Source organism: Cydia pomonella, chromosome 22, assembly GCF_033807575.1.
Source record: "Cydia pomonella isolate Wapato2018A chromosome 22, ilCydPomo1, whole genome shotgun sequence".
Taxonomy (NCBI): domain Eukaryota; kingdom Metazoa; phylum Arthropoda; class Insecta; order Lepidoptera; family Tortricidae; genus Cydia; species Cydia pomonella.
This window is the reverse complement of record NC_084724.1, coordinates 5,644,795-5,657,455: the sequence shown is the minus strand read 5'-3', so window position 1 is coordinate 5,657,455 and position 12,661 is coordinate 5,644,795. Positions and strand designations below refer to the sequence as shown.

Sequence of the window (12,661 nt, the reverse complement as noted above, 5' to 3'; positions counted from 1 at the left end):
TTCGTGTGATGAGCATGGATATTTGTACCTGAGTCATGGGTGTTTTCTATGTATTTAAGTATTTATAAATATTTACATATTATATATATCGTTGTCTAAGTACCCTCAACACAAGCCTTATTGAGCTTAGTCAATTTGTGTAACAAATGTCCTATAATATTAATTTATAGCATCGTCTTGATGAAGTAAGTAGTACATAGCTTTTGAAAGAAAATTAAACCGACAAAAAATATAAAAAAAACTCGCATTTGTCGCAAAACGGGCCCTCGTCGCTATTATCTCTGCAGTCGGTGATGTTGTCGCACATCTGGTCAGGTGTCAGGCAGAAGGAAGAGTCGAGGCACTTGTAGCGGCGCGATCCGATAGGAGGGAATTCGTTGCAAGATTGGCCGTCGCTTATCGTGTGCATGTTTATGGAGTGCCCTGAAAATTTCAATTTTGTAAAAAACTTAATATCAAACCATATTTGTCTAATGAAAACAAACCTGCAACCGTTAAAATACCTTTAATGTCAGATCTGTGTTAGGGGTGGACGCGCCCTTCCTTCTTCCTTGCGTTCTCCCGGCATATTGCCACGGCTCATGGGAGCCTGGGGTCCGCTTGACAACTAATCCCAAGATTTGGCGTAGGCACTAGTTTTTACGAAAGCGACTGCCATCTGACCTTCCAACCCAGAGGGTAAATTGGCCTGGTCGGGATTAGTCCGGTTTCCTCACGATGTGGTGTGGATGTAGATGGGTGGACGCGCATTCGCATCTAAAATTTTCATCAAAATTCTTGCTGTGATCGACAATTACCCGTCCTGATAAAACCGCGCCCTTTTTGGTCGGCACATTAAGGTTTTAGTGCGAGACGTAGATGACGCCATTACCAAGCTTTGAAGAATTGAGTGGGTCATGTTGGCAGGCATTGATGGCAGGTGGAGCAAAATGTTATAGGATTGGTGGCCACTTTCGGATTAAAGAAACCCCTGGTGACCGCTAGCTTGTTGAATAGACGCCATTCGGAAGATCACGGGGTACTTCTGGACGAGATTAACCCAGGAGGCCTAGCCAAGAAGACAAATATAGATAGAAAAAACAATTGAAACATAAATAATATACTTTACAGTACATATGGGGCTACTTTATAGCACTAGTGCGAGAAGTAGCATATTACGTTACTGTGTCGAACATTTAAAGGGCCATATGTACTGTAAAACGTTGTACGATACATGTGCGAATAGGTAATTCGCAACTCGTGTCGATTTAAAACACTCCCTTCGGTCGTGTTTTAATTTATCGCCACTCGTTTCGAATTTCCTATTTTTCGCACTTGTATCGTAATGTACTATAATATATGGAAATAGTTACGTGACTTCGTATCTGTCATCCAGATACATTTTTTAATTTTCGTTTAGCGTTTGTAGATGCTATGTTTGTTTGGCTAGGTCTCCAGGACCGGAAAAAGTGGCAAACACAAAGAAAGGCCTATCAGGCTCAGCAGTGGGCGACAGAAGTCTGATGAATGGAGGAAGAGGATGATCACACTAAAATACTTTGGTTTCGGTATGATGTCTAACTTACTGCAAGTTGTCTCGATGTCCTCGTCGCTGCGGTCCTCACAGTCGTAGTGCCCATCGCACATCCAGAGGCCCGAGATACAGGTTCCGTCTCCACATTGAAACGCCTTGCTGCATGTAGACTGAAAAATCACAAGTTTCACAGTTTTTCGGAGTTATACTAGAGTATCTTCAGAATTTGACACCCATATGAAGCGTATTCTTTTTATACTACGTCGGTGGCAAACAAGCATACGGCTCGCTGTTAGTTGTTATTTGGCTGCGGTATTCTGCAAGGTGGAGGTACTTCCCTAGTTGGGCTCTGCTTTAGATCTGGAATGATATCTGCAGTGATGTGCCCTACCACACAAAGCGTCCCCCCTGTAACTTCTAAAATAACAGAATGAAAAATCGAAAAAAAATATATGATATACATTACCATGCAAACTTCCACCGAAAATTGGTTTGAACGAGATCTAGTAAGTAGATTTTTTTTAATACGTCATCTCCTCTTCTTCCTCGCGTTGTCCCGGCATATTGCCACGGCTCATGGGAGCCTGGGGTCCGCTTGACAACTAATCCCAAGATTTGGCGTAGGCACTAGTTTTTACGAAAGCGACTGCTATCTGACCTTCCAACCCAGACGGTAAACTAGGTCTTATTGGGATTAGTCCGGTTTCCTCACGATGTTTTCCTTCACCGAAAAGCGACTGGTAAATATCAAATGATATTTCGTACATAAGTTCCGAAAAACTCATTGGTACGAGCCCGGGTTTGAACCCGCGACCTCCGGATTGCAAGTCGCACGCTCTTACCGCTAAGCCATCAGCGCCTTTTAATACGTCATTTTTTTTTCATTAAACCCATACGTGTGGGATATCTAGGGATAGGTCTTCAAAAATGATATTAGGTTTCTAATATCATTTTTAGGGTTCCGTAGCCAAATGGCAAAAAACGGAACCCTTACAGATTCGTCATGTCCGTCTGTCTGTCCGATTCTGTCACAGCCACTTTTTTCCGAAACTATAAGAGCTGTACTGTTCAAACTTAGTAAGTGGATGTATTCTATGAACCGCATTAAGATTTTCACACAAAAATAGAAAAAAAAACAATAAATTTTGGGGGTTCCCCATACTTAGAACTGAAACTCAAAAAATATTTTTTCATCAAACCCATACGTGTGGGGTATCTATGGATAGGTCTTCAAAAATGATATTGAGGTTTCTAATATCATTTTTTTCTAAAACGAATAGTTTGCGCGAGAGACACTTCCAAAGTGGTAAAATGTGTGTCCCCCCCCCCCGTAACTTCTAAAATAACAGAATGAAAAATCAAAAAAAAATATATGATATACATTGCCATGTAAACTTCCAGCGAAAATTGGTTTGAACGAGATCTAGTAAGTAGTTTTTTTTTTAATACGTCATGAAATTAAAATTTTTTTTTTTTTCAACATACCCATACATGTGGGGTATCTATGGATAGGTCTTCAAAAATGATATTAAGGTTTCTAATATCATTTTTTTCTAAACTGAATAGTTTGCGCGAGAGAACCTCCCAAAGTAAAAAAAAAGTGTGTCCCCCCCCTGTAACTTCTAAAATAACAGAATGAAAAATCAAAAAAATATATATGATATACATTGCCATGTAAACTTCCAGCGAAAATTGGTTTGAACGAGATCTAGTAAGTAGTTTTTTTTTTAATACGTCATGAAATTAAAAAAAAAATTTTTTTTCAACATACCCATACATGTGGGGTATCTATGGATAGGTCTTCAAAAATGATATTAAGGTTTCTAATATCATTTTTTTCTAAACTGAATAGTTTGCGCGAGAGAACCTCCCAAAGTGAAAAAAAGTGTGTCCCCCCCCCTGTAACTTCTAAAATAACAGAATGAAAAATCTAAAAAATATATATGATATACATTACGATGCAAACTTCTAACGAAAATTGGTTTGAACGAGATCTAGTGAGTAGTTTTTTTAATACGTCATAAAATTAAAAAAAATTTTTTTTTCGTCAAACCCATACGTGTTGGGTATCTATGGATAGGTCTTCAAAAATGATATTTAGGTTCCTAATATATTTTTTTTCTAAAGTGAATAGTTTGCGCGAGAGACACTACCAAAGTGGTAAAATGTGTGTCCAAAGTGGTAAAATGTTGAACGAGATCTAGTAGTTTAAGTAGTTTTTTTTAATACGTCATAAAGGAACCCTTCATGGGCGAGTCCGACTCGCACTTGGCCGCTTTTTCTAAACTGAATAGTTTGCGCAAGAGACACTTCCAAAGTGAAAAAATGTGTCCCCCCCCCCCCCCCCCCCCGTAACTTCTAAAATAACAGAATGAAAAATCTAAAAAAATATATGATATACATTGCCATGCAAACTTCCACCGAAAATTGGTTTGAACGAGATTTAGTACGGTTTCGAGATTATAGGAACTTTCAGTATGACCTAAGTATACTTACATTTTTGGTGACGGGCGGCTCGGTACAGTCAGCCTCGTCACTGCCGTCTGTACAGTCGGGCTCACTGTTGCACACCCACGTGGAGGGGATGCAGGCGTGACCGTCGCGGCATAGGAACTGGTGGGTAATGTTGCAAAGATGCTCGTTGGGAGGATGGTCCGCTAAAAAAAAACAGATATAAGGTTGCGCCTTGGAATGCAACGGGCATCGACGGGCGTTCATAGTAGACATGTGCGCCACACCGCCACGCCGCCGCGCCGCCGCCGTCGACGATTATTCCACGCCGCCGGCGCCGATAATTTTGAGCGGCGTGTTAATCGTGTAATCGACGTGGAAATTTTTGATACCTATTGTCTTCATATTTAATATCAATAAATAAATATCTGATTGATTATTGTTGATTTTTGTTATCCTTACCTTATTATTACATTTTCATTTTATTTATACGTACTTAAATTCTGAAATTATTCAATGAGTAACTGGTTTTGACTTTTTGAGTATGCCCGGTCAAGGGGAGTACTTCCAAGTAAGATTGGGTAAATACCGAGTAACATTGGGAATATTCCCAGTAGTATTGGGAATTTATTTAAAAATGAAATCTATGTTAGTTTTTTACACTTCGAATGATGCATTTGTCCACACGTAATAATTTAATGTAAAATAACATAAGTTTACATGTACTGAATTTGAATATTTCCGTTAGTTACCGATTCTTTAAAATATTACCGGAAATATTATTGGAAATATTCCCGGTAACGGTACCTACATCACTAAACACAAGTGTAGCGAGATTAACGAGTATTTCAAAGAGTGGAATCTTGAGCGGTTCGAGGTTACAACTGTTACAAGTTACAAGGTAAGAGATGTTAGAAGATTTGAGAAGGAGCACAATTTTTATTTATCACACTTACGCGGCTAAAATACAAGCCTTTGCCTGTGCCTTTGTTATTCATATTCACTCAAATGTTCTTCCTAACAACTGCCGTGAGGACATTTGCTCAAGAATATGTAACATAGGTACTCACGGCAAAAATTCTCATCACTCCCATCAGCACATTCCGTTCTGCCGTTGCAGTACTGATCTTGAGAAATACAGCCGCCGTCCAGGCACGTGAACTTATCTTCTCCGAGACACTCTTTCTCGTACAACTGCAGTTCATCGGCGAACTCGGCTCTGCACGCTAGCAGGCCAGATAGGATGAATATGTAGAACATTCTGAAAAATTTAAATACTTGATGACAGTGTTGACCGAAAAACCATTATTGGCTATTAAGCTTCTGTACCGTTATTTGAAGCCTATTTAATATTTGAGAGTGCGATGCTGTTTGACAGATGACGTAGCGGTTCACTATAGGCCGACACCTACCCCCTTTGAACTCGTATTTCAAGTTTTAGCCCCCTCCACCAGGCGCCCGTGGCGTGCGGCCGCGGAGCTCTTCATTGGCGTTCTGTTTGTCGGAACGTTCGGTTCACTGCAAAAAATTCTTAGAAATCCTTAGATTCTTAGAATTTTTTGTAAGTACTAATTAAAAGTATTGTAAACGGTTTTACCGTTCGATTGTTAATATTACTTCAATGATTTGATGGACAGCTTGTGTTCATCAATGTGTTTAGCGAAGCTGACACCTCATCGATTCACATCGCGAGCGCAGCGAAGCTGTCGCGTAAGTAAGCGATTCTTATTTTATTTTGTTTACAGCGAATCGAATCATTTTAAGCACGGAGCAGGTCCTTGAAAAAGTGTAAATGTGAATGGCAGTTTATAGGCCACAGTTTTATTGTCCTCCGCAAGGGAGGTTATAGCGGTTCCTATTACAGTATAGAACTGCCTAACTTAGGAATAACTAAAAAGACGCGCTCTGCGACGTCGTAGTTTATGCTAATCAACTTGTGATTTTGCATTAAGTAACCTTAGGGTAATTACAATAATAATGATCGTAAGATATATATGACCTGATATTTTCCGTGCATTTCCAGATTTTCTGGTACTGTGCTGCTGTGATACAAATTATTTTATTTTGCATTTAAATCGAAATATTACAATAAAGGCTGGATTTGGAAGTACCCCCAATTTTAGAATGCTTGAGAGCTGGGGCTAAAACGCCTAAAATAAGCTAGAATAAGAAGCCATTAAAGAAATACCATGTTTGGTATTGCCATGGGTACCATTAAACAGTAAAGTTACTCTAGTATCATGCTGGCTACCAAATTAGGGTCCTATCCGCCTTAAAGTCGACGAAGCCCCGCTGTCGCGGGGCTTCTATTTCCCCTCTGAGGGACGAAAGGTAACTAACAAACCTACATCGAAAACCTCCTTTTCGATCTTTTTGTTTATATCCTTTGGAAAGTTTTTTCTTAATAATACCAATTTTGGATGCACAGTACCGTCAATATCTTTGTGAATTTTATTTTCAATTAAGGTATTTGTACGTAATAATAAATAGTGCAACTGCTAAAAGTGCCTTCTAGTTAAAGCAAGGGATTTAAAAGTGAAACTCTTGTATGTAAAACTGACATATCCCCATTCAGTTGTGTTATTGTGAATTTCGTTTAAGGAGTTTTATTATATTTATATACGTATAAAATTTTAGTTTTGACATGTATAACTGCATACAGGAGGGGCACTATTTACCCCTTTGCTATAACTATAACCCTTGTGAGAAAAGGAGGTTCGAAGTATCTTTTCATGACTTAAGAACGTAATTGAGACTGGGAGGTCGGGTGGTTACAGACCGCCGCTGCCTGCACAAAGCATAACACATATCCTGCTGCGTAAGCAGAGTTGACCAATATTGCATTATGTTAAATGAGCATACTGTAACCTTTCCCACCTGCGCAAGGTGTGGAGAAATTTACTACCATTGCGTAACTTATTGTACCTATACTACCTGTACCTATTATGGATATCCGCCATGGCCTACTACAATAACTATCCTGCTACTTAGCAGAAGGTTTATTAAAATATAAATATGTGCTGTTAAGCATACATACATAACGTACCTAATATTTCCCGCCTGCGTAAGGCGAGTGAATATTACTATTTAGCCAGCTGAAGACCTGCCGCCTGCGCAAGGTGTGCGATTTTCATTATCCTGCTACGCTAGCAGATGAAGCAAAATGGCTACTATAAGACCAGTATACTTAATACAATGAACATGGTTCCAAACGCCAAGACCTTTCCCGCCTGCGCAAGGCGTGTGAAAATGATTAGTCACTGGGGCTAAAAGTCAGACATGGTTTTGATACTATTATTAGATAAAAGTATATTAAGATCATACAACATGCCTGCGCAAGGCGTGCAACATCCATTTGCCTGCTGGGGTATCAATTGGTTCAAGGTATCATTAATCAAATATTGGTACTACAAAGCATTTATGATACAAGTACCTACTTAACATGTATCTATTTCTATAAGCCAAGATTTCAACTCCCATGTAAATCTCCGCCTAATTCACAATAATAATTCATAATCATTTATTTGCACATAAAAATCCTACGCAAGGCATTCGAGAAATAATTTTTACTATCGTTTTGCTGCGAAAACACACCCCACTAAACATGAGACTGGCCCAGGAAGACCATAAAACCCTAAAAAGATAAAATAAGCCTTGACACACTCACTGCCAGCGACCCGCTAGGCGTATTCCCTTTTAGTAGGCGCTGTGCGAGACATATACTGTTTTCTCGCGTTATCAACTTCGCTCGTAACGCGTAGCTCACGCTGGCACTGAATGTGTTAACTGGCTTTCCGGTGAGTAATATTAAAAATCACCATAAGTGGTTCATACTTCATAGGTGGCCCATTCAGTCATGCTAATAATCTTGATAATCTAGAGTTCATGATACTGATCGTTGAATTAAATTTTTTAAATTTGTTTTGAATTGCCTTAATCAACCGGCCGCCCCGCCGCTACATAGTTCTAATGGTTTAAAGATATAAATATATTACCCTGGACTGGTTCAAGGTTCTTGGCCATTCATCATTTAACCCCATTTGGGTCAAACACAACAAAGGTTGGGAAAAATGTATCCCGCCTGTAGCAGCACAACAAGATTGCAGCAGCATAGTGTAGCTTGAACTCCGTTAACGTTGCGTTGTCTACAGGAAAGACGTGAAGGACTTAATAAAATGTCTATGACCCACAACTGGTATATAATCATAGCTCAATGCAGCTCATCAACGCAGTCCAAATGAAAGAAAGCCATTTCGGTTATTAATCTAGATGAATACATCAGGCGTTAAAATATATGTCCTAGATGTCGGGACGACTTCTTGTTAATAGCCAAAAGTGCTTTTTTGGATAACGGATACAAACCCTTAAGGGTTGAGATACATACATTTACCTATTGGTTCGAATCTACTTTAAAAGACTGTGTGGTTATGATATTCAATATAAAACATTACAAATTTCCCGGGTGGAATTAAGCAGGCGTACATAGGCTACGGAGACTGCTTACCATCAGGCGGGCCGTATGCTTGTTTGCCACCGACGTAGTAAAAAAGGCAAGCAACCTCGAAGGTTATTTCTATACCAATGTTCATTAATTGGTGTCCTATGAAATTATTCCCATAAGTATTCAGTTTTTGGCAACAATAATGTACAAGACAAAGTTTCTGTATTGTATACTGTATGTTACAAAATATATATGTGAGAATCAGTGAGCTCACTGAGATAACATTAGAATTGCTTTAAATCACCGTTGATACAATGTAAATGCTAGACAAGTCTGCGCCATTGGGCATGGGCATGCCACAGGTTGAATTACCTACTTAAGTATATATAGTTCTCAGATCTCGTTTAAAGTAATGTAACATTAGTTTTTCTTCAAAAACATAAAAATAGGAAGGCTACTTAATGCCAAATGATTAAATACTGATTATTTTAACGAAGGTCTTTGACCTTACTATCTAACCCGTCAGTCAATAACATATCCTTGGTAAGATAAATAGTTATGTCCATACATCTCGCGCTTCCTTGAGCTTGCACCAGGTAGTACAAGTAGGTAATCCTGAAATAAGGTACGAGTATATTTGTGGACAAAGCTGGGACTACTAGTTAGCATGGCTATTACTTATATGTTTTAAATTATGCGAATTGTAATGTATTCAAACACTTTAGCGAACGTAGATCTATCATCTACGCACAGGCCTAACCTTGGCTTATCAGGAACGCAGACATTGTAAGATGTGAAATACCAGACGATACAAAGAACCAAGCGGGAGAGCACTCTCCTGGCAGAGTTTTCAAGATTAAATTGTAGCTCACTAACTGAAATTGACGAGCTTTTAGTGCCAATAATACAGATCTTGTTTAAGATTTTAATCAGTCACTTTATGTTTTTAATATGTATGAAACTAAAGGCCAAGTAAGTATATTCAGGTGAAAGCCTTAAATATACCTATACATCTTGCATGATGGTACATAATTTCAACATGATACTCGTAATAATGATACCTCCAAGAGGAAAAATCCTAGTATTATTTTGGCTGTATTGCAGGCATTTAATTGATAAAGGTTATGTTCTTACCATACTGGCCCTAATTATTGTTCATGTAATAAAATAAAACCACATGATAGGCTGGTTAAAGTATGGGCTTAGGCCCAAAAATATTTTAGAATACTCTCTGGGGTAAGACTACCATCGTAGCGAATATCAAAGAAAAATTAAAATGGTTACAGCAAATAAGATTTGTTGTGTATTATGATTGAAAATTGGATATTCTACGAGCTTATTTACATTCTGAATGGCTATGCACTGTACACAACTACAACGGTGTGAGTGGTAACGGGTTGAACTCTTTTGGATGAGTAACATAAAGCTGTTAATAGCGCTACCAAATTAACCTACTATATCACTTACGGTCTATTTGTTATTTAAGAAGGTTCAAAAGTGGGAAAATAAGGACAGCTAATGTTAATCCATGAATTAATTGTCCGAGAGCCTGATTACTTCTACAATATAATAGACAATATTGCATGTTGTGATAAGTGCACTTTTCATATGATTTACTTTGCCCTTAAGACTGTAGGATTTTTGGAAAACAAACAAGCGAAGCTCTGAAAAATGTATATAAAAATCGTTTTTGTGAGCCTATAAGTTAAATTGTATCCTGCCTCATAAGTAAATACCAATATTGGGTAACCATATCTGGGTAAAAGACACTTTAAAGTGTCAATAATCAAGTTTATTTTCTTTTTGGCAAGGTAATATAAGGTCAAATATGAGTCAGTTTGTTAGAATGTGGACCTTGAAATCAATTGAAAGTATTGAAACACATATAATGATCGCAATGTTATTTTTGGATGGATAAAATAAAAAGTATAATTATGTTTTCATAATTTATTTTAATAAACGTACAGTTTTCTATATTTATAGGTCCTATCTATAAATAACATTGTAAAGTAAAATATGTCACTGCACACTTTAAGCCTTTTCACATTCATCCATGTACCCGGATTGTTAAGTACACTTGTACTTGTTGTCTCCACCATTTTCACATATCAGTATAAATTAATCACATTGGCGTTTTCTGACCACCAGGCGATCACAGACACGTCTCAAATATTAAATAGGCTTCAAATAACGGTACAGAAGCTTAATAGCAGCGTTTTACCTTACAATAAAACGCTTATTAAGCGAAATACCTTATTTGAAGCCTATATTTTTAAATTCGCCTGTGGCTACAACACTCAGTTGCAATAAACCAAATCACTTATATAATGCCTGTCGAGGGTATTTTTAACTTACTGCGTTTTCTCCTACCATGCAGGTTGCAATAAGCAACATCTACAGCCTATACATACAAGTCATCTGGTATGTCTCTTCATATTGAAAACGAAATAATAAATAATATTAAATGCAATCCTTTTTCGAATGTGGTATATTGCAACTTCGTTTTATTTATATTTTGAGACCCAATGAAGAGCTCCGCGGCCGCACGCCACGGGCGCCTGGTGGAGGGGGCTAAAACTTGAAATACGAGTTCAAAGGGGGTAGGTGTCGGCCTATAGTGAACCGCTACGTCATCTGTCAAACAGCATCGCACTCTCAAATATTAAATAGGCTTCAAATAAGGTATTTCGCTTAATAAGCGTTTTATTGTAAGGTAAAACGCTGCTATTAACCATTACAAATTGGCTACTTGACAGTTTTTTGTAAATAGTGTCAAACGATCTTTATTTTCCCGAGGATCAAATACAAAATCACTACGTTCTACCTCTAACAAAATGATAATGTGATGTGACGTCACATTATATAAGTCTGTCCTAAATGTAAGGAAATTGCCATTTTGACCCTAAAATATTGCGTTTATGTGTATAGTTGTCATACAATTTATTTTTCAATAAAATGTAAGGAATCAAATGGTACCATTTTTTTCTATCCATTTAAATAAATTTTGTTATAATATTCAACATGTGTCAACCGTCCGGTACGGTTTACGGTTCAATTTATAATGGTTAATTGCAATTAACGTTCGGCAACACTGCTTGATGATACACGACTACGACAAAGGAGGCGTTTTAGTTTAGATAAAGTACGATACGATAGTACAAAAGCGACGTCCCGACGTTATAAGTAGAAACTTACAATCTCATAAATTTTGGCAATTTGTAATGGTTAATGGTCAACTAGAACAGCATGGAGTAAAAATGAACCGGTACCAAGAACGCCGCCACTCTTTCTAGAACGGCAAAGATGAGAGAAAAGTTTCGCATGATGATCGCCGACATCCGACAGGATATCCCTTTTGGTCCTCGTGGTCATCGTTACTAACCACCTATTTACATAGATTTCCTTCAAAACTGACATGAAAAAAAATACTTGTGTTTTCCCTTCCTTTAGTCATAAAATAATACAGAGAAAGAACGAGTTTAACACAGTTAATTAAGATGGGTAGTCTATCTCGCGCGCGAGAAACTGTCGCGGCGCTCCTGTGATAAGACTGCGTCGTCGCCATGATAAAATCGTGTTGTTGTAACCACGATAAAAATATACAAAAGCGCCGTATTTATCTATGTTTCTGTCGTGTTTTTCAACGTAGTATCGTACTGTCGAAGCGGCTGAGCCTATTTTATTGATTTATATAGGTCTAAATCGATTCGTATTTATCGCCCAGGTAGGCATAAGTAATTTAAAAAAAGAAAATAAGGACCGCGCGAGACGGCTTATCGATAATACAAACGTAGTCTCCATTTTCCTCTCTATATTAACATGATAGAGAATTTAGACCCAATTTCATGTAGGTAGGTAAATTAACACAGCTATGCCATGTCCTACTTCTACGTTTGATTTTGTTAGATTTTTATACAAGTTGGCGCATTCGAAAATTTTGTTCGACAATTCATGAAATTACAAACTAAATCGTTGGTAGGGCATGAGCTAGTGTACGAATACTTATTGTAGGTAACCTAGTTGACTTTTTCAATTGTGATATTCCGTTAATATAAACGCTTCCATTACAAATAAACGCTGTCAGAAACTTACCTGTGATTATAGTAGAACAGGATATTAAAATTAAAATAAACAAGGCACTTAGAATAAATTAATTAACATTTTTGTACGACGGCAACTGAGTTTCACGTGGCTGCAGACAGAGAAAGGAAGGACAGACATTACCGGAAATTCGTACTAAATTCAATTTTATTAAA

The 12,661-nt window shown here is 37.8% G+C and overlaps 1 protein-coding gene across 1 annotated transcript in view; it reads right to left on the bottom strand.

Moving 5' to 3' along the window:
* LOC133530450 (vitellogenin receptor-like) overlaps positions 1-12,650 on the bottom strand; it is a 57,267-nt gene extending 44,617 nt beyond the window's left edge. The window contains exons 1-5 of the mRNA XM_061868359.1: positions 12,498-12,650; positions 5,035-5,225; positions 4,010-4,170; positions 1,566-1,683; positions 247-423 (exon numbers count right to left, since the gene is read on the bottom strand). Of these exons, the coding sequence (XP_061724343.1) occupies positions 247-423; positions 1,566-1,683; positions 4,010-4,170; positions 5,035-5,224 (646 nt within the window). The 5' untranslated portion in view covers position 5,225; positions 12,498-12,650. The remainder of the gene's footprint in view (positions 1-246; positions 424-1,565; positions 1,684-4,009; positions 4,171-5,034; positions 5,226-12,497) is intronic.
* Positions 12,651-12,661: the final 11 nt, after the last annotated feature.